The sequence below is a fragment of the Mastigoproctus giganteus genome, chromosome 12 (assembly GCF_048544385.1).
Source record: "Mastigoproctus giganteus isolate SK-2022 chromosome 12, ASM4854438v1, whole genome shotgun sequence".
NCBI classification, from domain to species: Eukaryota; Metazoa; Arthropoda; class Arachnida; order Uropygi; family Thelyphonidae; genus Mastigoproctus; species Mastigoproctus giganteus.
In genome coordinates, this window is record NC_143586.1 from 149879754 (window position 1) to 149905117 (window position 25364).

Genomic DNA, 25364 nt, shown 5'->3' on the forward strand with positions numbered 1-25364 from the left:
CCATGTCTTCCCTTCAGGTTAGCACGGTGGAAGATTGATCAGGCTGACTGGACTGCCTTCCAACATCAGGCAAATTTTTATCTTAGCACAGTCAGTCAAGAGCCTATCAATGATGCAGTTAAGTACCTCACAGAAAATACTGTCCAAGCAGCTGCGAATGCTGTTCCAAAAACATCTGCCCGGTTTCCACCATTTCCTAAACCTTGGTGGAATTCACAATGCCCAGCAGCAAAAAAGGCTCAAAACAAAGCGTGGGGGATATTCCGCCGATATCCTACCACAACCAACCTTATAGCCTTTAAACATGCACGAGCCAAAGCACGATATATCCGCCGTCAGAGTCAAAAGGATTTGTGGATCCGTTTTACATCATCTATTAACCAGTCTACCAACTCTAAGGTAGTCTGGGATAAAATCCGGAAAATGAAGGGAAAATATACATCCCACCCTTCTTCAATCCTAGATTATAATGGATGCTCTATTGCAGATCCAACTGCAATAGCCAATTCTCTTGGGGAAGCATTCTTTAACATCTCTGCAACATCTTCGTATTCCCCAGAGTTCCTGGCCCGAAATATAAAATCGAAAAACAGGCAATTAACTTTAAATGTAAGAGCATTTATCCCTACAACGGGGATTTCACTATTCAGGAACTGGGAAGAGCCCTCGCTCTTTCCAAAGCAAGTGCCGTTGGCCCAGATGGCATCCATTATGAAATGATTAAACATCTCTCACCAAAATCTATGGATTGTCTGCTCCTTCTGTATAACAGAATCTTTATTGATGGGCAATTTCCGGACTCCTGGCGAAAGGCAATCGTTCTTGCCTTTCCTAAGCTGGGAAAGGATCCAAAAGTCACCACCAATTATCGTCCTATTGCTCTGACCAGCTGTCTGTGCAAAATCCTGGAGAGAATGGTTAATTCCCGTTTAATATGGTACTTAGAAACAAATGACCTTCTCTCCATGGCCCCGGGTGCCAAGCGATTGTGACTGAGCGATTTCTCTGTGCTATTACTGCGATTTCTCAAAAGTGATTTATAGTTATTTTGAGTTCTTCACGTTAATAAATCTATTCATTTAAAAACAGCTCTTGTAACAAAAACACTTGTACAGAGCAAGAAAGGAAAGGCACCTTTCTTTATTTCTTCTAGTTTACTACTAACCACTTACTACTTTTCGCTTGGTCACACCAGGCACTGCTCCTGCCTCCCCGTGGCGGGGCCGGTAACCTTGGCAGAAAAGTTCATCTGCCAGGGGCTAAGAGGAGCCAACATGGAACAATGTATGTTTCCAACTCTAGAGCCGTCGAGCTGTCGGCCAAACACAGAAATGAACCATGATTCGTCGCAAGCAAAGAGGTTGAAAACCAATCCCTCGGCGACAGACTTACCTGCATTCTTAATCATGCACTCGCTATCTGATCAGCCTCTCAGTAAGCTATCCCCTTTTTTAATCCAAAAACACCTGGAAAGTATTGCAGGGTCTCCCAAGACGGTTAAGAGACTGCAATCAGGGGACTTACTTATTGAAACCATAAATGGCAAACACTCTGAAAAATTACTTAAAAAGACAACTTTCGCTGGTATTCCAGTGAAAGTAACTCCACATGCAACCCTAAATACATCAAAGGGTGTAATATCTAGTTGGGACCTGATGAATGTGACGGAGGAAGAAATTAAAGAAGAGCTTCAGGAGCAAAATGTAATAGCTGTAAAAAGAATTATGATAAAAAAAGACAATATTCTCACACCTACCAGAAATATCATTCTTACATTCAACAGTCCAAACCTACCCACATCAATAAAAGCTGGATATCTACTTTGCCGCACTCGTCCTTTCATACCCAATCCGTTGAGATGTTATAAATGCCAGAAGTATGGCCACTCTCAAACAACGTGCAGAAGCAACCCAGTTTGTCCCAACTGTGGATCCTCCGATCACATTCAAAGTGATTGTTCGGTGAAAGAAATGATCTGTCCCAACTGCAAAGGCAACCATCCGGCCTACTCTAAGACATGTGAGAGGTGGAAAACAGAGAAAAAAATTGTGAAATATAAAGTTGAAAACAGAGTTAGTTATCAGGAGGCTAGAAAATTAATTGCACCGAGTATACCTAACCGTACCTATGCCAATATTACAAAAAAATATCAAACCATTGCCACACAAACCGATGTTACCGTACCTTCAAACACTTCCATCTCTGACTGGGCTCGGGCTGTTCTCTCTCAGCAACAGTCCAGTGCCGTTAAGCACTCAGACCAAGCAAATAATACGCCTCTCACAATACCAGCAAAAACTCAATCTCCGCCAGTGAATGCCACTACAAATAATAATAGTTCGTCTTCGAAAAAGATTATCCAAGACAAATCGATGGAGGCAGAGTATCCATCCAAACAGGAAGATCCAATTCTGGAAATATTTGCTGAAGAAGAGATGGACACTGGTCGCCCTTCCTTTCCGAAAAGAGAAAAACCAAAGCCAGAACGCCATAAGACAGCCACGTCAGGTACAGCTTCTTCCTCTAAATTCAAATAATGTCTAATATCTTGCAATGGAATTGCAGAGGCTTTCGTGGAAACATTGATGACATCCGTTATTTAATTAATCGCTACTCTCCAGTTGGTTTCTGCCTGCAAGAAACCTATTTAACTCCTCAAATTTCCATTTCCATCAAAAACTACTCGATCTATAGACGCGATCGGAACACATCCGATTCTGCTAGAGGTGGTGTAGCAATTTTAATTAGTACAAGGATTCCAGCTAAGCAAATTACTCTTCAAACCCAAATCGAAGCTGTCGCTGTGCGTCTGATTACCCAAACTGCATTAACTCTAGTCTCACTTTATCTCCCACCAAACCATGCTTACTCTTATAATGATCTTAAAGAACTTTTATTACAGCTACCCTCCCCTATCTGCCTGCTAGGGGACTTCAACGGCCACCACCCTTTATGGGGTTCATCTAAATTAGACAAACGCGGCCGACTGATTGAAACTTTACTGGAAAAAGAAAACCTCACTCTTCTTAACAGTGGCTCGCACACCCATATACAGTTACCCAATGGACAGACTTCTGCCATTGACCTATCGATTTGCTCCCCAATACTGTTTTCAGCTATGCAATGGTCCACCCTGGATGATCCCATGGGTAGTGATCACTTTCCAATTGTTTGTAATCTGTTGACTACCCAACCACAATTACAACATCCCTGCAGGATATGGAAATTCTCTAAAGCCAATTGGGCGAAATTTCAATCAGCAATCACTCTTGACAAAAAAACTATTCAACTACAGCCCATTGATGAAGTTACTGATTATATTACATCCCGCCTTTTAGTTGCAACTAAGTACTCAACTCCGTTATCAAATCCCCCGTCCCGACGGCATTTCAACTACTGGTGGAACGAAGAGTGCACAAGGGCAAAGAAGGAAAAAAATAAAGCATTTAATTTATTCCGTCGATCTCCAACCACAGCTAATCTAATTAGCTACAAGAAACTAAGGGCAAAAGCGCGTTACATTCAAAAGCAGGCCAAGAAAGATTCTTGGACTAGGTTCGCATCAACTATCAATAGGAACACTGACTCCAGACTAATATGGAAAAAAATTAGGCAGCTTTCTGGGAAGTTTCCAACTGTTCCTTCCCCAATTCTCTCCTGCAATGGGCAAGAACTCTCTGCTCCTATAGATATAGCCAATGCCTTGGGCAAAACTTTTGCTGAAATATCGGCTGCATCAAACTACACTCCAAAATTCCAGAAAATTAAGACTGCCAAAGAACAGAGACCTATCAACTTTCGAACCTCACTGTCACTTCCATATAATCAGCCTCTGCAATATTGTGAACTTTTACAGGCCATCAGAACAACGCGAAACAGTGCCTCTGGGCCAGATGGCATATATTATGTCATGCTGCAGCATCTCGATGAGAAAAACTTACAAATGATTCTAATCTTTTTTAACCGGATCTTCCTGGAAAATATTTATCCAACCTCTTGGCACCACGCTACAGTTTTGGCGTTTTTGAAACCTGGAAAAGATCCCGCCAGTTCTAATAGTTACAGACCAATATCTCTGTCAAGTTGCCTTGGTAAAATTCTTGAAAAAATGATCCATAGTCGACTCACTTGGATCATTGAAACTCAACATCTACTGAGTAATTGTCAACATGGCTTTCGTAAAAACAGGTCATCCCTAGATCTGATGATCAAGGCGGAATCTGAAATTCGCAATGCCTTTGTGAAAAACGAACACCTTGTCATGGTCTCCATTGATATAGAGAAGGCATTTGATACTACCTGGCGGTATGGCATTCTCAGTGACCTATATAATCTTGGTCTACGAGGCAACCTACCCATATTTATTAGGAACTTCCTCAAGAGCCGATCTTTCCAGGTGAGATATCAAAATTCCCTTTCTGCTACATTCTCGCAAGAAGAAGGAGTACCACAAGGATCAGTTTTGAGTGCAACCTTGTTTGCCCTTAAAATTGATTCCATTACAAAAGTACTCCCAAATACTGTAGAGGCTTACCTTTACGCTGACGATCTCGCTATTTCTTGCCATTCTCAGAACATGAGATCTGTCGAAAGGCAATTGCAGATGTCCCTCAATAAAGTTCAAAAGTGGGCTGAGCTCAATGGATATCGTCTTTCCCCAGAGAAAACAGTTGCGATCCACTTTTGCTGTCAACGCAAATTGCATGCAGATCCTGAACTTCGGATTTCAAATTCTACCATTCCGATTGCCAGCAATATGAAATTCTTGGGACTAATCCTGGACAGTAAGCTCAACTTCTTAGATCATGTTAAATTAATACGTACTGCCTGTCTCAAAAAGATCAACATGCTAAGAGCTTTATCTGCCCTCTCTTGGGGAGCAGATCGTACAACATTGCTGCTCTTATATAGAGCACTGATTAGATCCCGTTTAGACTATGGTGCTCCAGTTTATGATTCTGCCCGAAGGAGTGTGCTACGCTGGCTGGATCCTATTCAACATAATGCATTGCGGATTGCAACTGGTGCATACAGGACATCTCCAACTCAGAGTCTATACATTGAAGCTAATGAGCCCCCTTTGCATCTTCGTAGAAAAATGTTACTACTTAAATATGCAGCCAAAATACAGACTTGCCCTTTGCATCCTATTCAGCCATACCTTTTTAATCAACCACTAGTTAATCTCTATAGAAATAAACCAAGTAAAATCCAACCGGCTGGCCTACGGCTCCTTGAAATATCGCAGAACTGGAATGTTCCTCTCCACAATATGCAACAGATAAAGAATTACTCTCATCCACCATGGACCACCTTTCCTCAACTGACCTCTGATACCTATTTTCTTCACTGGGGAAAGAATTGCCTGCCGGCAGTGACTGTGCAACAACTCCATGCTAGCCATCTTCAAACTTATGCCGACTTCTTACCGATATATACGGATGGTTCCAAATCTCTGTCAACTGTTGGAGCAGCAGCAGTGTTTCCCTCTGCTATCATATCAGCTTCTCTTCCACCTGAGTATAGCAACTTTTCAGCAGAACTGTATGCAATACAGTTAGCTCTAGAAAATTTGAATTTACATCCATCTGCAAAATATATAGTTTATACTGACTCTCTCAGCTCAATCAAAGCAATGCAGAATACATCTCAAAAGAATCACCATATTGTAATGAAAATCAGGAGTTTGTTATTGCAGATTTATGATCGTCAACAACTAGTGAAGTTTTGCTGGATTCCAGCACATTCAGGCATAAAAGGGAATGAAGTGGCTGATACATCCGCCAAAAGTCCAAGTTCAGACCTAACTTCTGTCCCTATTCCAGCGCCCGATTATAATATCTTAATTCAAGCAGCATGCCATGCACAGTGGACAGAATTATGGCATAACCAAACGAATAACAAGCTTTTCCAGCTGAAACAAAACCCAAAGTTCTGGCATTCCAGCAATCAGACAGTGCGGCGGGAAGAAGTGGTACTCACACGAATGAGAATAGGACACACCCATCTGACTCACCTCCATCTACTAATGGGCGATGATCCTCCTCAGTGTCCATACTGCTTAGAACATCTAACAGTCAAACACATTCTGATTGACTGTCCGCAGTATCAACAACATCGAGCTGCAATACTTCAAAATCTGGCTAATCGTTCAGAAAGATTGACATTACATCATATCATTGGAGAGGACGCAAATGTTAACAAACTTTTCTGCTTTTTAAAACAAATTGGAGTGTATCATCTTTTATAAATAGGCTACAGAACTGAAACTAATTTAAACTGGATTATTTTTTTAATATTCCTACGAATAGGCGCACTATAGCCATAGCAGCTAATGCGCCAATAAACATCCATACCACACACATACCTTCTCTCCAACATCCAGTGCGGCTTCCGAAGGAACCGGTCCACTTTGGACCATCTTATTAGATTGGAAGCATCCATCCGGGATGCTTTCCTAAAACGAGAACACTTGGTGTCGGTGTTCTTTGACATGGAGAAAGCGTATGACACAACTTGGAGATTTGGCATCTTAAAAGATCTGCATAGTCTTGGCCTTAGGGGGCAACTCCCCATTTTTATTAAAAACTTTTTAGCCAATCGATCTTTCCAAGTTCGTGTGGGATGCTCACTCTCTCGTCCCTTCAGCCAAGAGGAGGGAGTACCACAAGGATCAGTATTAAGTGTGACGCTTTTTGCCATCAAAGTCAATTCCATCACAGAACAACTTCCTCCAACTGTAAACTGTGCCCTCTATGTTGATGACTTTATCATATTTTTCAGTCATGCAACATGAGGGTTATTGAAAGACAACTGCAGAAAGCCATTGATCGCCTTAATTCCTGGGCACTTGCTAATGGCTTCAGGTTCTCGCCGGAGAAGACCGTCTGCGTACACTTTTGTCGCAAGCGTAATCTTCATCCTGAACCTGAATTAATTCTCGGACAAAATGCTATTCCAGTAGCGTCAAGCACAAAATTCTTGGGACTTGTGTTTGACAAAAAGTTGACATTTCTTGAACATATTCGTCAGCTTCGTACAAAGTGCACGAAGGGACTAAATATTCTTCGCTCTCTCTCCTCTACGTGTTGGGGAGCAGATAGATGCACCCTACTACGTATTTATCGTGCACTTGTATGATCCAAATTGGACTACGGGGCCCAGGTATACTCCTCAGCTAGAGACAGTGACCTTCGATGGTTGGATCCCGTCCACCATCAGGCTATCCGTATAGGTACTGGAGCATTTCGAACATCTCCTGTCCAGAGCTTATACGTCGAAGCAAACGAACCACCGTTATCCCTTCGACGTAAGCTGTTGTCTTTAAGCTATGCTTTAAAGTTGAAATCCCTGCCAGACCATCCTACGTGGACACCTGTCTTTGAGCCATGTTGGGAAAACTTGTACAATACCCGTCAGACTGTCAACCGACCTTTTGCTATTCGTGTCCAAGAGCTACTAAGAGAGTTTAACATCATGGTAGACAAGGTTGCACAAACACCAAAAGAGACTCTTCCACCCTGGCATGCTCATACTGCATTGTGCGACTTCTCCCTTAAGAAATGGGTAAAATTTGAAACCTCGTCATCTGTCTACCATCAGCTCTTTTCCGCGCACCGAGCTGAGTATTCCGACTTCCTGCCCGTCTTCACAGACGGCTCGAAGTCTGAATCATGCGTAGGATCTGCTGCTGTCTTTCGGGACACTATAATATCTCAGCAGATTCTTCCTGAATCCAGCATATACACTGAAGAGCTGCATGCTATAGAGTTAGCCTTGGATCACATTTGAACTTCTCAATGCCAAAGTTCAATAATATATTCTGATTCTTTGAGTGTATTACAGGCTTTATTATCTTTGAGACGCAACTGTCATCCAGTTCTCTCTCGGGTTCAGCAGAAGATATATTCTCTTCATAAATATAAATTTGATATCTGCTTCTGCTGGATTCCTAGCCCATATTGGAATAAAGGGAAATGATTTGGCTGACACTGCAGCCAAATCAGCAGCCCCCACTAACAATCGTTGCCTGTCAGTCCCCTATACAGACTACAGGCAAATAATACACCAAAAGATATATTTCCAATGGCAAGAACTATGGCATAGAGAGAGAACAAATAAATTATACCAAATAAAGCCTCTAATACAAAACATGGCAGTCTAGTCTGCGCAGGAATCGGAGCGAGGAAGTTGTTCTTGCCCAAGGACACAGTCATCTGACACACATTCCGCATAGGAACTCCGCATAGGACACAGTCATCTAACACATTCGTTTCTGCTGAGGGCGGATGATCCTCCTATGTGCGAGCAATGCGACACCATTTTATCCGTTAAACATATTTTATGTGACTGTTCCAGTTTTAGTAATGCTCGTTTTATCGCTTTTAACCATCTGACTGAGCCTTATACACTCAGTCAGATTTTATCCGACAATGACCACGTGTCTGCTATTTTTAGTTTCCTGAAATCAGTAAACCTTTTTAATCATATTTAAAAAATCTTATTATTTTTACCTTGTTTGCTGATATTCGTCTTTTACAATTTATACGTGGCTTTTATACCCTGACTTAGTGACCTAATCCGTTAGGTCACTGAAAGATTTTTATCATTCTTATGACAAGGTTTTGGCGCATTATAGCCTTAGTTGCTGATGCGCCAATAAAACTAAACCAACAACAACAACAACCATCCTACGTGGCCATTCGTTTTTGAGCCACGATGGGAAAATTTGTACGACATCCGTAAGACTGGCAATCGTCCTTTTGGTATTTGTCTCCAAGAGCTACTCAAAGAACTTACTATGAAGGTAGACAAGGTTGCCCAATCACCGAAGCCACCCTTTCCACCCTGGCATGTGACTTGTCCCTTAGAAATTGGGGAAAGTCAGGCACTCCATCGTCTGTCTACCTGCAGCTTCATTCAGCACACCCAGCTGAACATTCTGACTTCGCGCCAGTTTACACAGACGGTTTGAAGTTGGAATTATATGTGGGATCTGCTGCTGTCTTTACAGACAGCACTACATCAGAGCAGATTCCCTCTGAATGCAGTATATTTACTGCAGAGCTGCATGCTATAGAGTTAGCCTTGGATCACATTAGTGAATGCCAATACCAACGGTTCATTTTATATTCCGATTCTCTCAGTGTGTTACAGGCTTTAATATCTGTGAGGTATAATCCTCATCCGGTTCTGTATAGTATTCAGCAGAAGATTCACTTCCTCCTCGGACGTGAATATGATATCCGCTTCTGCTGGATTCCCAGCCACATTGGGATTAGGGGAAATGATTTGGCTGACGCCGCAGCCAAATCAGCAATTCCCAATAATAACCGCTGTCTGTCAGTCCCCTATACAGACTACAGGCAAATAATACACCAAAACATATACTCCCAATGGCAGGACTCGTGGAATAGACAGACTGGAAATAAACTATATTGTATAAAGCCTGTAATTGAACCGTGGCAGTCTAGTCTGTGCAGGAATCGTAAGGAGGAAGTTGTTCTTGCCTGGACCCGCATAGGACACAGTCATTTAACTCATTCGTTTTTGCTGAGGGCTGATGACCCTCCTATGTGTGTGTCCTGTGGCACAATTTTAACTATGAGACACATTTTAATTGATTGTCCAGATTTTAGTAATATCCGTTTTACTGCTTTTAATCATCTGACTGAGCCGTATACACTCAGTGAGATTTTATGCGACAATGACAATGTGTCTGCTATTTTTAGATTTTTAAAATCAATAAATATTTTTACTCGTTTATAAAATTTACATTTTCTTATACTTCTTGACATAGTGACCTAACTAATTAGGTCACTGAAAGTTTAAATTTTTTTATAAATGACATGGTCTTGGCGCATTATAGCCTTAGTAGCTAATGCGCCAATAAAACCAAAACAAACAAACAAACAAACAAACAAACAAACTCCTTTTTGTTGAGGGCTGATGACCCTCCTATATGCGAGCAATGCGACACCATTTTATCCATTGAACCTATTTTATGCGATTGTAACAGTTTTAGAAATGCTCGTTTTACCGCTTTTACCAATCTGACTGAGCCATATACACTCAGTCAGATTTTAAATGACAATGACAATGTGTCAGCTGTTTTTAAATTTTTAAAATCGATTAATAAATATACGTTCATATGAAATATACAATTTGCTTTTATCATTGTACTGATTTTATTTATTGATATGTCTGTATATATATATGCACTTTTCGATGAAGTAACATTTTTAAAAGTTTTTAACTTTAATTTTTAATTTTAACCTTTTCGTGGCACACTATAACCTTGCTGTATTTGCACCACAAAATTCAAAATGAAATCAAAATCAGATATTGTTCAGAATAATCACCTGTGATGGCATAAATTCAGATTGAGGAAAGACAGTTGTAGGATTGATGGGCGGAAGTTTGCTTTTAGCCAACAGGTGGTTGATTTCTGGAACAATCTTCCATCTGTCGTTGTAGAAGTTGATAGCTTAAATAGATTCAAGGCAGAACTAGGTAAAAAATTGGAGCGGGTGGATGGGTGAAATTAGATTTTTTTTTGGTTAATGCCATATAAGCTTGGTTTCTTGCATCATGTGCCTTTGCTAATGCTTATATATATTTATATATATATATATATACAGGGTGATTCACTACCAGTGCAACAAACTTGCAGGAGGTGTAGGAGGCACAAAGACGAATTGGAATCACATAGCATTGCAGGGTCCGAAATGCCTTCGTCATTTGGTAGAATACGTTGAACGGGAGGTTGCGTGAACAGCGATCCCGCTGGAAATTAGCATTTTCGAACCATTTCTGTTGAAGAAACCAAGTAGCAAAAGTCCTCTGGAGCGGATAATCCGCAGGCTCCAATGATTGGACGTGTTGCAGATGGTATGAACTCATTTGGTTTGTTGACAGTATCCTCCATACAGTAATCGGCTGATGCCGCTGCCAAATCAGCCATTTCCCTGTATAGTCATTGCCTGTCAGTCCTCTATATAGACTACAGGCAAATAATACATTCTAAATTACTTTCCCAATGGCAAGATTCTTGGCACAGACAGGCCACAAATAAACTACATTGGCCCCGGGTGCCAAGCGTATTTCGAGGCCAAGCGATATTTGTGAGATTCATAAAGTGCTCTTCAAAGGCGATTAAAGTTGTTTTTTAGTTCGTACATTTCTCTAAAGCCTTATTTTTTAAAACCGTTCTACACTTGAAAAGCCACAAATTAGAACACAGAAAGAAAAGCCACCTTTCTTTTTTATCCCTATTTCTAGATCACTAACCAACTAACACTTTAACCGCTTGGCCTCCTAGCGGCACTGCTCCTGCCTCCCCATGGGGGGGCCGGAAATCTTGGCAAGTAATTCCACTTGCCAAGGGCTAAAAGGAGCAAACATGGCTAACACAGACCATCAGGATATTGAGAACGATAATCCAAAGAGACAGAAGACTGATCGGATGGAGCAACCTTGCCCATCGTTCTTAATCATCCACTCTCTTACTAGTCAGCCCATGAATAAACTGTCTCCGTTTGTCATACAAAAACATCTGGAGGGTTTTGCAGGATCTCCCAAGACAGTGAAGAGACTGCAATCAGGAGACTTACTTGTAGAAACCACCAACCACAGACATTCCGAAAAGCTATTACAACTTACAAGCTTTGCTGGCATTCCAGTTAAAATATCTCCACACACAACCCTAAATTCATCTAAGGGTGTGATATCCAGTTGGGACTTATTGAATGTCACCGAGGAAGAAATAACTCAAGAGCTGCAGGGACATCATGTAATTGAAGCAAGACGAATAATGGTAAAAAAAGATAATCAACTTACCCCTACAAGAAATATTATTCTCACCTTCAATACACCCAACTTACCCTCCTCTGTAAAAGCAGGTTATTTACTTTGCCGCATCTGCCCTTACATACCAAACCCTTTAAGTTGTTACAAATGCCAAAAGTATGGCCACTCACAAACTGTATGCAGAGGAGTTCCTGTCTGCCCTAATTGTGGATCCTCAGATCATATACAAAGTAACTGTACAGCAACAAAAATGACCTGCCCAAATTGCAAAGGTGACCATCCTACATATTCAAAGACATGTGAAAAGTGGAAAACCGAGAAACAAATAGTAAAATACAAGGTTGAGAACAAAGTAAGTTACCCAGAAGCGAGAAAATTAGTTGCTCCTTCTATAACCAAAAATATGACCTATACCAATGCTGTAAAAAAATATCAAACAGTCTGCACTCAAACTGATGTAACAGTTCCCACTAACAAATCAATTTCTGATTGGGCTAGAAATGTTCTTTCTAAGCAACAATCCAAGTTCTCTGACCAGGCAAATAATACTCCTCTAACAATACCAGCGGCATCTCCTACTCCAGTCATAGATACCATATCTCATAGTTCAAATGCAAATGTAGTAAAAAATATTCAGGACCCCACCATGGACACAGATGGCACATCCATACAGGAAGATCCCCTTCTAGAAATCCATGCAGAAGAAGAAATGGACACAGGTCGGCCAGTTTTCTCCAAAAAAGATAAGTGTCATAAGCCAGTAACCTTCAAAAAGCAGTCAGATACATCTCCATCAATTAAACACAAATAATGCCTTGTATTTTACAATGGAATTGCAGAGGCTTTCGTTGCAACACAGATGATATCCGTGATCTAATTAACCGATATTCTCCAGTTGCCCTTTGTCTTCAGGAAACTTACCTAACCTCGCAAGTTTCTCCTTCAATAAAGAACTATTGTCTTTATCGAAGAGATCGTAATACAGCAAATGCTGCCCATGGTGGTGTAGCAATCTTGATAAATTCAAAGATCCCAACTAAACATATTCCACTTCAAACTGAAATAGAAGCTGTTGCTGTTCATATAACTCTCCATATTTCAATAACACTTGTCTCAATATATCTACCACCAAGCCATACTTACTGTTTAAAAGATCTTGAAGATCTCTTCATACAGATACCTCCACCTCTCTGTATATTAGGGGATTTTAACGGGCACCACCCCTTATGGGGCAATCCTAAACTAGACACACGTGGTCGACTCGTTGAAAGCTTTCTCGAGTCACAAAACCTCACCTTACTCAATACTGGTGCGCACACTCACATACAACTCCCAACTGGACACACCTCAGCAATAGATCTCTCAATTTGTTCTCCAATTCTCTTTCCAACCCTAGAGTGGTACGTTTTACATGATCCTATGGGCAGTGACCACCTTCCAATCATATGCAACTTTTTAATATCACAGACTCCTTCAAACAAACTCTGCAGGAAATGGAAATTTGTTCGTGCAAACTGGGAAAAATTTCGTTCATCAATCTCTTTTGATGGGGAAAAAATCCAGCTCCAGAATATTGATAATGTAACAGATTACATCACGTCACACTCCTAAAAGTTGCCAAGGACACAAAGTTGTCAAATCCCCCTGGTCGCAAGCACTATAATTACTGGTGGAATGAAGAATGCACAAGAGCAAAGAAAGCAAAAATTAAAGCCTGGAATTTATTTAGACGATATCCAATCACAACCAATCTCTTTAATTATAAGAAGCTAAGAGCGAAAGCATGATTTGTACAAAGGCAAGCCAAGAAAGAATCCTGGACCCGTTTTGCATCGACCTTTAACAGAAACACTGATCCGAAAACTATATGGAAAAAAATTAGACAGTTATCTGGTAAGTTTCCTACTATACCTTCTCCAATCCTCTCCTGGAAAGGGCAAGATCTATCCAGTCCCTTAGATATTGCTAATGCTTTGGGCAATACGTTTGCTGAAATCTCAGCAGCATCAGCCTATTCTACATCTTTCAAACAAATTAAAACCACCAAAGAAAAGCATGCTATTAACTTTCAAACTGCCCGCCTTCTTTCATATAACAAACCTCTGCAATACTCTGAACTTTTGCATGCTATTAGAACAGCCCACAATGGTGCTGCAGGGCCAGATGGGATTTATTATGTGATGCTACAACATCTTGATGAAAAAGCTTTGCGCTTGCTGCTGGTTTTTTACAATCGTATTTTTTCAGAAAATGTTTTTCCGGCTTCCTGGCATCACTCTACTGTTTTGGCATTTTTAAAGCCTGGGAAAGATCCAACCAATCCCTATAGCTATAGACCGATATCTCTCCCAAGCTGCCTCAGCAAAATCCTAGAAAAGATTGTCCACAGAAGACTCGTCTGGATCATTGAGTCAGAACATCTAATGAGCCATAGTCAATATGGCTTTCGTAAAAATAGGTCGTGCTTAGACCTTATGGTCAAGGCTGAATTCGCCATTCGAAATGCCTTTGTTAAACGTGAACATCTGGTAATGATTTCAATAGACATAGAGAAGGCTTTTGACACCACCTGGCGGCATGGCATACTTAGTGATCTTTACTCCCTTGGACTGCGGGGAAACCTTCCTATATTTGTTCAAAACTTCCTGCATACTAGATCGTTTCAAGTTCAGTACCAACATGCCCTTTCTGCAACGTTCATGCAGGAAGAAGGTGTTCCACAAGGTTCCGTATTGAGTGTCACTCTGTTTGCTCTTAGAATAGATTCCATTACAAGACAACTTCCAAATACAGTCGAGACTTATCTTTATGCAGATGACCTTTCCATCTCCTGCCATTCCCAAAATATGAGGTCTATTGAACGGCAGCTCCAGATATCATTTAATAAAATACAACAGTGGTCTAGCCGCAATGGCTATCGGCTCTCGCAGAAGAAAACAGTTGCTATCCATTTTTGTAGGCAGCGCAAACTTCATCCGGATCCCGAACTTCAAATTTCTAATGTCTCCATCCCGCTCACTAATAATATCAGATTTCTAGGATTAATCCTTGACAACAAGTTAAATTTTATAGACCATATTAAAAATGTACGTACTTCCTGTCTAAAAAAGTTAAACATACTCAAAGCTTTATCCGCCCAAACATGGGGTGCAGATCGTATTTCTCTGCTTCGGTTATACATGTCATTAATCAGATCTCGCCTTGATTATGGAGCTCCCATGTATGATTCTGCCAGATTGAGCGCATTACGCTGGCTTGATCCCATTCAACATAGTGCTTTGAGGATTGCACTCGGTGCTTTTAGAATGTCGCCTACAAATAGTCTCTATATTGATGCTCATGAGCCCCCACTATCGTTACGTAGAAAAACACTGTTCCTAAAGTATGCAGTTAAGATACAAAGTTGTACCTTGCATCCCATTCAGTCATACTTGTTCAATCCACCATTAGAAAACCTCTTCAGAAATAAACCTAGCATAATAAAGCCAGCTGGTCTTCGCCTGCTTGAACTGATGGAAGTTTGGAATCTTTCCGTTCATTCCGTACAACAGGTAGCAACCTGCTGTCAACCACCCTGGGCTTCTCTTCCTCTGGTGACTTGTGACACTTATCTCTGCGAATGGGGAAAGGGCGTTCTACAAGCATCTAATATCATACAACTTCATGCAGTTCACACTCAAAGATATAGTGATTTTACCCCAATTTATACAGATGGCTCTAAATCTAATTCAAACGTTGGAGCAGCGGCAGTGTTTCCAAATACCGTTATTTCAGTATCCCTTCCAATCTGAATTCAGTATCTTTTCAGCTGAAATATATGCAATTAAACTGGCCTTACAAAATCTCTGTGCTGATCAATCTTTAAAATCTGTTATTTACACCGATTCGCTGAGTTCAATCATGGCTTTATGTAATTTCTCAGATCAAGTTCACCCTGTTATAGACGAAATACGAAGCATGTTACTAAAAATTGAAGAACGCCATCAACAGGTCATCTTCTGTTGGATTCCTGCACATTCTGGTATTTTGGGCAATGAAGTGGCTGATAAAGCTGCAAAAAATCCAACTAGCTTAGACTTAACTAATATCCCTGTTCCGCCATCAGACTTCGCACTAACTATTCAAGCTGCCTGTTTGTCAGAATGGACAACAATCTGGCACTCTCAAACAAATAATAAACTCTTTCAATTTAAACATGATCCGAAAATTTGGCGCTCCAGTATCCGTACATCAAGACGAGAAGTAGTCCTATCAAGGGCAAGAATAGGTCATACCCATCTTTATTTACTTAGAGGAGAAGATCCACCACAGTGTCCGCATTTTTCTATAAATCTGACTGTTAAACTCATACTCATTGACTGCACCTACTATAGACAAGACAGAACATCAACCCTGCTATCACTGGTAAATCTTGATAAACCAATAACTTTAGAGAATCTAATTTGTGACAAGGCAAATATTTATGAATTTTTCAGCTTTCTGAAGCAGATTGGACTTTTTAATCTTTTCTGAATTTATGAAATTTTTTCATTTTCCTACATAAAAAAATGAATAGGCGCATTATAGCCATAGTAGCTTATGCGCCTTTAAACTTCCATAACAACAACAACAACATAAACTACATCACATTAAGCCTGTAATTACGCAATGGCAGTCTGGTCTACGCAGGGTCTGAAGAGAGGAAGTTGTTCTTGCTGGGCTCCGCATAGGTCCTAGCCATCTAACCCATTCCTACTTGCTGAGGGCGGATGTCCCACCTATGTGCGAGATGTGTAATGTTATTTTAACTGTCAGTCATATTTTAATAGAATGTCCTGTTTTTATAGAAGCACGATGCTTGTGTTTTACCGCTTTTAATAATTTGACTGAGCCATTTACACTCAGTCAGATAATAGGTGACAGAGACAATATGTCCGACGTCTTTAACTTTTTACAATCTTTTAATTTTTATACAAAGATCTAAGTTTTATGCTTTTAATTTGTACCTTTTTTACATAACAATTAATTGCTTGACGTAGCCTTGGCTAACAAAATGTTTAGTAGCGTTTTAAATTTGACTTGGCGCATTATGGCCTTAGTTGCCAATGCGCCATATGAATCAAATCAAATCAAAATCAAAACCTCCATACAGTGGATTGGGAAATACCCAATCGTTGGCCTATCGCTAGAGTACTTGTACACGGATTGCCTTCTGCAAGACGTAGGACATTCTCCTCATTGTCTGGCGTCCTCGTCGTTCGCTCTCGATTCATGGTACTCATACGATTTTCGCATGGGTATCATTCTCCTCATTGTCTGGCATCCTCGTTGTTCGCTCTCGATTCATGGTACCCATGTGAAAATCGTATGATGAGGAGCACGCCTGTGTGGGAAACGTTCCTGGTACAAGCGCAGAGCGGTGCGCCCATTACAGTCCACAGCTCCATACGCAAGGTGCATGTCGGCCAGTTCAACCTTTGAATACTTGTCCATCCTACTGCCTCGGGAACCGGTTCACAAATGCTGACTTCCAGCGGGATCGCTGTTCACGCGACCTCCCATTCAACATCCTCTACCGCATGATGAAGGCATTTCGGACCCTCCAATGCTATGTGATGCCAATTCGTCTTTGTGCCCCCTACACCTCCTGCAAGTTTGTCACACTGGTAGTGAATCACCTTGTGTGTATGTGTGAGGTTAAAATTAATGTCTGTTAAGAAGTGTGAAGTGGCTGCATAATTTACACAAAATGCCAAAACTAACAGAAGGGAAGCAGATATTGGCAATGTTGATGAATATCCTAATGAAATAATGAATTAAGGAAAATTATAGGCTGAATCGAATAGCCAATTAGTGAGAAGGGTGCACTGTAAAGCAAAAATGATTAAATAAAAATGATTTATTTAATATGTGGAGTTAATTGCTAGCATCAGATATAGGCGTGCAGTTTTGGTTATCTGTTTTTTTGGTTCTATTACTACATATATAAATTTAATCAATTTTGATTTTCAGCTCCCGTCTCTCTAATTGGATATTCAGTTCAGCCTATAATTTTGCTTAATTCATAGTTTTATGAGGATATTCATTCTTTCTCTTTCTCATGCCTTCAACATCTAGAATTTCTGCTTACCTTCTATTAGTTTTGGCATTTTGTGTAAATTATGCATCCATCTGCACCCTTTTTAACAGACTTATTAATTCGACCTCACATATATAAACTTTTCTATCCTTTGCCGTTGCTTTCACACTCAAGTGCAAATGTCTCTTTATTATTATTTTTATATTTCTGTTACCACTTAACTTTATATCCTATTATACTTATTTCATATATATCTATAATTTTTTTTATTATAGGGTTGATTGTCTTCTATCTCATAGCAGTGCCATTTATCCCTGTTTACAGCTTGTGTTAAAAAATTCTAATCTGAAAATACAATCTCAAGCGTTCTTTAATACTGGAGGGTACAATGCAACAAAGTAAGTTTTTAATCAGTTTGCCTGAGATTGCCACATACAATTCCTCGCAGAAATATTTCAAGTTTGAGTTTTTAATGTGACCATTTTGTTCCCTATCAGGTGTAATAAAATGTTCATATTAAAAAAAAGTATGCCCATATTAAATCAGTGTAGTATGTAAATATTTTAATATAACCTGTCTTGCCTTACCTGTTGAAAATAATAATGATGATGATGCAACATTTGGAATATGGCCTATTGTGCTGAAATGCTCAATCAGCAAGCAAACTGCTGATTGAGCATTGTTCGTTGCATTTTCCACTGCATGTCTTCAGCAATGCATTAAAGTTCTAATTGAATTTTCAGTTCATTAGAATTGTTTTAATACATAAAGAACATGCCCTCAAGAATACGTAAAACTGCCTAATATATACAGACAGCTCAAAATCAAGTTCTGCCATTGGGGCTGCGGCTGTCTTTCCTTCTTTTACTCTCCTTGTCACTTCCGGTTGAATGTAGCAGTTACACTGCAGAATTGTATGCAATTAAATTAGCCCTAGAGAAAATCAACACTTTTGCCAATGCTAGCAGTGTAATATACACTGATTCCATGAGTGCTGTACTGGACAATAAATATTCTGTATTTCATCCCATCATAAAACAAATCCTTTCCTGTTTAAACCATCTAAGGAATAAAAATCATTCGGTGAAATTTTGCTGGATCCCAGGTCATACTGGTATAGCAGGTAATGAAAGGGCAGATCAGGCAGCCAAACAACCAAATAGTAGAGCACCAGAAATTTACCAAGTACCATACGTGGATTATTTGAAACATATAAAAGACGTCTGTACATTTCAGTGGTCAGAAATATGGAAGTCACAAAGGAAAAACAAACTGCTCCAAATCAAAGAGGAACCAGCATTATGGAATTCCAGCTTCAAACAAAACAGATAGGAAGTCGTACTATGAAGACTCAGGATAGGACATATGCACCTAACCCATATGTTTCTTCTCATTGGGGATGACCCAACTTGATGTATGCATTGTAAATCATCACTTACAGTCAAACATATACTTTTAGAATGTACGCACTTTTCCCTTTTTAGAAAAAATACTTTCCACTCTTAGTCATGATTGCAAGAATCTCTATCGCTTACCCACATCACTGGAAATAATGCTAACCTGGTTGAGCTGTATACCTTCCTTTAACAAATACACTTATGTGAATCAATCTGATGCCAAACTGAACCAAATTATTATATAATTATACAATGACAATATAGGAACTGGCACATTTTGGCCTATGCTGCCCTTGTGCCCTTAAACATCCCCCTTGATGTGGGCACCTGGAAGACCAGCAGCATCCCAGTGATGCTGCTGGTCTTCCAGATTAGCATCACTGGGATCCAACGTCCATACGTTGGTTCCAGGGTTACATCACTGGAATCCGGCGTGTGCAGCCGTGCGCTGCGACCAGTGGAAACTCGGAAAGGGGGATCCTGCTGGTTGAAGGGCCCAGCCTTGATACACCACTTTGGCCCCTGCTTCGACAAGATGTGTGGTCCCGAACTAGCCCAACTGGGATCAATCGGCAGGTGGTTCTTACTGCTTGGGTCAACTGCGTTCCAATAAGTCTCCCTCACTTTAGTCCTGGGACGGGAACAAGGCTTATTGGAAACGTGGGCATGGTGCTCCTAAGCGAACTTGGTGTACCGTTCGTGTACGCAGTACCTGCTAGATCACGAGTGGGCGTCCCCTCGTAGGGCTCCGTGGTGGGTGAGGTACTTAGTGCATCGGAAATTTTTATCTTACTCTTATGAGTATTATAAATTCTAATTCTTCTGGAGCCCTAACATGGCCCCTACCTAATCGAGATCATAACACAGAAAATAGCTTTATAAAAAGAGCTAGAACTGAGAGTACACCACCATCAGTGACACCGCTTTTCCTATTCTCAGTTCCACCAGAGAGCAGTCAATTAGGAAGATGTTATCCTTCTTTTTCCAGAAAGCATTAGAAAGGTTGTCAGGATCATATAAATCTGAAAAAGACTGCATTCTGGTGACCTTTTGGTCGAAGCTTTCACCACAAAACAAGTGGCAAAAATCCTGAACTCTACATCCATACTCCTCTGACAATACCAGCGGCATCTCCTACTCCAGTCATAGATACCATATCTCATAGTTCAAACGCAAATGTAAAAAATTTTCAGGACACAACCATGGACACAGATGGCACATCCATACAGGATGATCCCCTTCTAGAAATCCATGCAGAAGAAGAAATGGACACAGGTCGACCAGTTTTCTCCAAAAAAGATAAAACTAAATTAGAGCGTCATAAGCCAATAACCTTCAAAAAACAGTCAGATACAGCTCCATCAATTAAACACAAATAATGCCTTGTATTTTACAATGGAACTGCAGAGGCTTTCGTTGCAACACAGATGATATCCGTGATCTAATTAGCCGATATTCTCCAGTTGCCCTTTGTCTTCAGGAAACTTACCTAACCTCGCAAATTTCTCCTTCAGTAAAAAACTATTGTCTTTATCGAAGAGATCGTAACACAGCAAATGCTGCCCATGGTGGTGTAGCAATCCTGATAAACTCAAAGATCCCAACTAAACATATTCCACTTCAAACTGAAATAGAAGCTGTTGCTGTTCATATAACTCTGAATATTTCAATAACAGTTGTTTCAATATACCTACCACCAAACCATACTTATTGTTTAAAAGATCTTGAAGATCTATTCATACAGATACCTCCACCTCTCTGTATATTAGGGGATTTTAATGGGCACCACCCCTTATGGGGCGATCCTAAACTACACACACGTGGTCGACTCGTTGAAAGCTTTCTAGTCACAAAACCTCACCTTACTCAATACTGGTGCGCACACTCACATACAACTCCCAACTGGACACACCTCAGCAATAGATCTCACAATTTGTTCTCCAATACTCTTTCCAACCATAGAGTGGTACGTTTTAAATGATCCAATGGGCAGTGACCACCTTCCAATCATATGCAATGTTTTAATGTCACAGATTCCATCAAACAAGCTCCGCAGGAAATGGAAATTTGTTCACGCAAACTGGGCAAAATTTCGATCATCAATCTCTCTTGACGAGGAAAAAATCCAGCTCCAAAATATTGATAATGTAACAGATTACATCACATCACATCTCCTAAAAGTGGCCAAGGACACAATACCATTATCAAATCCCCCTGATCGCAAGCATTATAATTATTGGTGGAATGACGAGTGCACAAAAGCAAAGAAAGCAAAAATCAAAGCCTGGAATTTATTTCGGCGATGTCCAACCACAACCAATCTCATTAATTATAAGAAGCTAAGAGCAAAAGCACGATTTGTACAAAAGCAAGCCAAGAAAGAATCCTGGACCCATTTTGCATCGACCTTTAACAGAAACACTGATCCGAAAACTATATGGAAAAAAATTAGACAGTTATCTGGTAAGTTTCCTACTATACCTTCTCCAATCCTCTCCTGGAAAGGGCAAGATCTATCCAGTTCCTTAGACATTGCTAATGCCTTGGGCAATACTTTTGCTGAAATATCAGCGGCATCAGCATATCCTACCTCACTCCAACAAATTAAAAACACTAGAAAGAAGCATGCCATAAAATTTCAAACCGCATGTACTCTTCCATATAACAAACCTCTGCAATACTTGGAACTTCTGCATGCCATTACAACAGCCCACAATGGTGCAGCCGGGCCAGATGGGATTTATTATGTCATGCTTCAACATCTCGATGACAAAGCTTTAAGCCTGCTTCTGGTTTTTTACAATCGTATATTCTTAGAAAATGTGTTTCCAACTTCTTGGCATCACTCTACTGTTTTGGCATTCCTAAAACCTGGGAAAGATCCCACTAACCCCTATAGCTATAGACCGATCTCTCTCTCAAGCTGCCTGAGCAAAATCCTTGAAAAAATTGTCCACAGAAGACTCGTATGGATCATTGAGTCACAACATCTAATGAGCCATAGCCAATATGGTTTTCGTAAAAATAGGTCATGCTTAGATCTTATGGTCAAGCTGAATTCGCTATTCGAAATGCCTTTGTTAAACGTGAACATCTTGTAATGGTTTCAATAGATATCGAGAAGGCTTTTGACACTACCTGGCAGCATGTCATACTTAGTGATCTTTACTCTCTTGGTCTGCGAGACAACCTTACTATTTTTGTTCAGAACTTCCTACGTACTAGATCGTTTCAAGTTCAGTACCAACATGCCCTCTCCAAAACGTTTATACAGGAAGAAGGAGTACCACAGGGATCAGTACTGAGTGCCACTTTGTTTGCTCTTAGAATAGATTCCATCAGCAATCAGCTTCCAAATACAGTTGAGACCTACCTTTATGCAGATGATCTTTCCATCTTCTGCCATTCCCAAAATATGAGGTCTATTGAACGGCAGCTCCAGATATCACTTAATAAAATACAACTGTGGGCCAGCCTCAACGTATATCGACTCTTGCAGCAGAAAACAGTTGCCATCCATTTTTGTAGACAGCGCAAACTTAATCCGGATCCTGAACTTCAAATTTATAATGTCTCCATCCCGGTCACTAATAGAATCAGATTTCTAGGATTAACATTTGATAATAAGTTAAATTTTATAGACCACATTAAAAATGTATGTACTTCCTGTCTAAAGAAACTGTCTAAAATTAAAAATGTATGTACTTCCAAAAAGAAACTTACAGTGAACGAGACCAGAAATAAACCAATTAGTATCCCAACTGATGCTATCCCATCATTGCCCGAAACAGCAAAATCAGCAAACGTTGAAGACCAGGAAAAAGTGAAACAATGCAATAGGAAAATGGAAATTGATATTCAACCAGAGGATGTAGAATCGGTTTTAGAATTATATGCTAATGATACCATAGAAACAGGACGCCCAACCTTTTCAAGGAATGAAAAATCAGAACAAATCAGACTGAAGCCTTCTCAGAAAAAACAGTCAGATCAATCTTATTCAATCAAATCGAAACAATGAATAAATTCATACAATGGAACTGTAGAGGATTACGCAGTAATTTTGATGACTTGAGTGATTTACTTTTTCAAACAAATGCCCCTCGACGTGGGCACCTGTACGTGGTGAGGGGACTTCCCAGTGATGCTGCTGGACTTACAGACTAGCCGACCGGGCTAGCCGAGTGGGTAAAGTACCTGCCCGGCAACCCAAAGGTCGCGGGTTCGATTCCCGCCTCGGGCTTGGATCAAAGTACTGCAAAAACCTTGGGAGGTGCAATATGGCCACAGAAGCCGATGCGCCAACAACTACCAAATCAAAAAAAAAAAAAAAAAACTTCCAGACTAGCATCACTGGGATCTAACGCCCATACCTTGGTTCCAGGGTTACACCTTTGGAATCCGGCGTGTGCAGCCGTGCGCCGCGACCCGTGGAATGCGGAAAGGGGGATCCTGGTGGTTGAGGGGCCCAGCCTTAATACACCACTTTGGCCCCTGCTTCGACAAGGCGGGAGGTCACGGACCGGCCCGACTGGGATCAATCGGCTGGTGGTTTTTTACTGCTTGGGTCAACTGCGTTCCAATAAGTCTCCCTCCCTATGGTCCTGGGACGGGATAAAGACTTATTGGTAACGTGGGTATGGTGTTCTAAGCGAACTCGGCGTCCCATTCGTGTACGCAGTACCTGCTAGTTCAGGAGTGGGCGTCCCCTCGTAGGGCTGCGTGGTGGGTGAGGTACTTAGGCATCAGACACTTTCTCTTTACTCATATGAGTAATTTTAATCCCCTCTCTTCTGGGGCCCCAACAAGGCCCGTACCTAATCGAGACGATGACAAAGAAAACACCTCTGCAAAAAGAGCCAGGACTGAGGATACACCACCACCACCATCAGTGACACCGCTTTTCCTCATTCTCCATTCCATCGGAGAACAGTCAAATGGAAAGATGTCACCCTTCTTTATCCAGAAAGGATTAGAAGGGTTGCCATGTTCACCAAAATCCGTTAAACGACTGCGTTCTGGCGATCTTTTGGTCGAAGCTTCCAGCACAAAACAAGCTGAAAAATTCTTAAACTCTACATCCATAGGGGGAATACCTATCACCGTAACCCCCCACAAAACGTTGATGGAATATACCCTATAATCTTGAGAGTGGCGGCAAGCGAGTGCATTGAACCACTGAGGCTGGTTATGCGAGCATCACTAGACTCTGGGGAGATTCCCTTGGATTGGAAAAGTGCAAATGTATCTCCCATACATAAGGGTGGCTCTAAAAGTGAAGTGGGAAATTATCGACCTGTCAGTCTGATTTCAGTAGTAGGGAAAATCATGGAGGCATTGATCATGGGTGGAATTCAGGATCATTTGGATAGAATTGAAATTCTCAAGGATACTCAGCATGGTTTCGTAAAGGGAAAATCATGTTTAACAAATCTGGTTCGCTATTTCGAAAGGGTCACTCACGAGCTGGATTTAGGGAATAATTTCGACATTGTTTATTTAGATTTCAGCAAAGCTTTTGACTCAGTCCCACATGAGCGGTTGCTTTATAAGCTGGAACAGGTTGGAATCACTGGGAAAATCCTTAGATGGATAGAAGGATGGCTTCAGGGCAGGAGGCAGAGGGTTGTGATAAATGGCTATTCCTCAGATTGGGTTGATGTAAGAAGTGGGGTTCCCCAAGGATCAGTATTAGGACCACTGTTTTTTAATTTTCATAAACGACATTGATGAAGGGATAGAGGGCGTGATGTCTAAATTTGCAGATGATGTTAAAATTGGTAGAGTAGTTAATGATCACTGTCAAGCTGAGCTTCTTCAGAGAGACCTAGATAGACTTCAAGAATGGTCAGAAAAATGGCAGCTGTGCTTTAATCCAACAAAGTGTAAGGTATTACACCTGGGAAACAGTAATCCCAAAATAACTTATTCACTTGGTGGAGTTCAACTAAACCCAGTACTGGAGGAAAGGGACTTGGGTGTTACGATACGGTCAGACATGAAATTCTCTGAGCATTGTGAACAGGTTGCAAGGAAGGCCCATGGTGTCCTATCGATGATCTATCGAACTTTTGCAAGTAGAGATAAGGACGTGATAATCC

The 25364-nt window shown here is 40.8% G+C and overlaps 1 protein-coding gene across 1 annotated transcript in view; it reads left to right on the plus strand.

Moving 5' to 3' along the window:
• The window catches only part of LOC150077505 (uncharacterized), a 340997-nt gene that overhangs the window by 94960 nt on the left and 220673 nt on the right, over window positions 1-25364 (plus strand). Inside the window, exon 4 of the mRNA XM_090386345.1 lies at window positions 18142-18264. Coding sequence (XP_090242471.1) covers window positions 18142-18264 — 123 coding nt within the window. The remainder of the gene's footprint in view (window positions 1-18141; window positions 18265-25364) is intronic.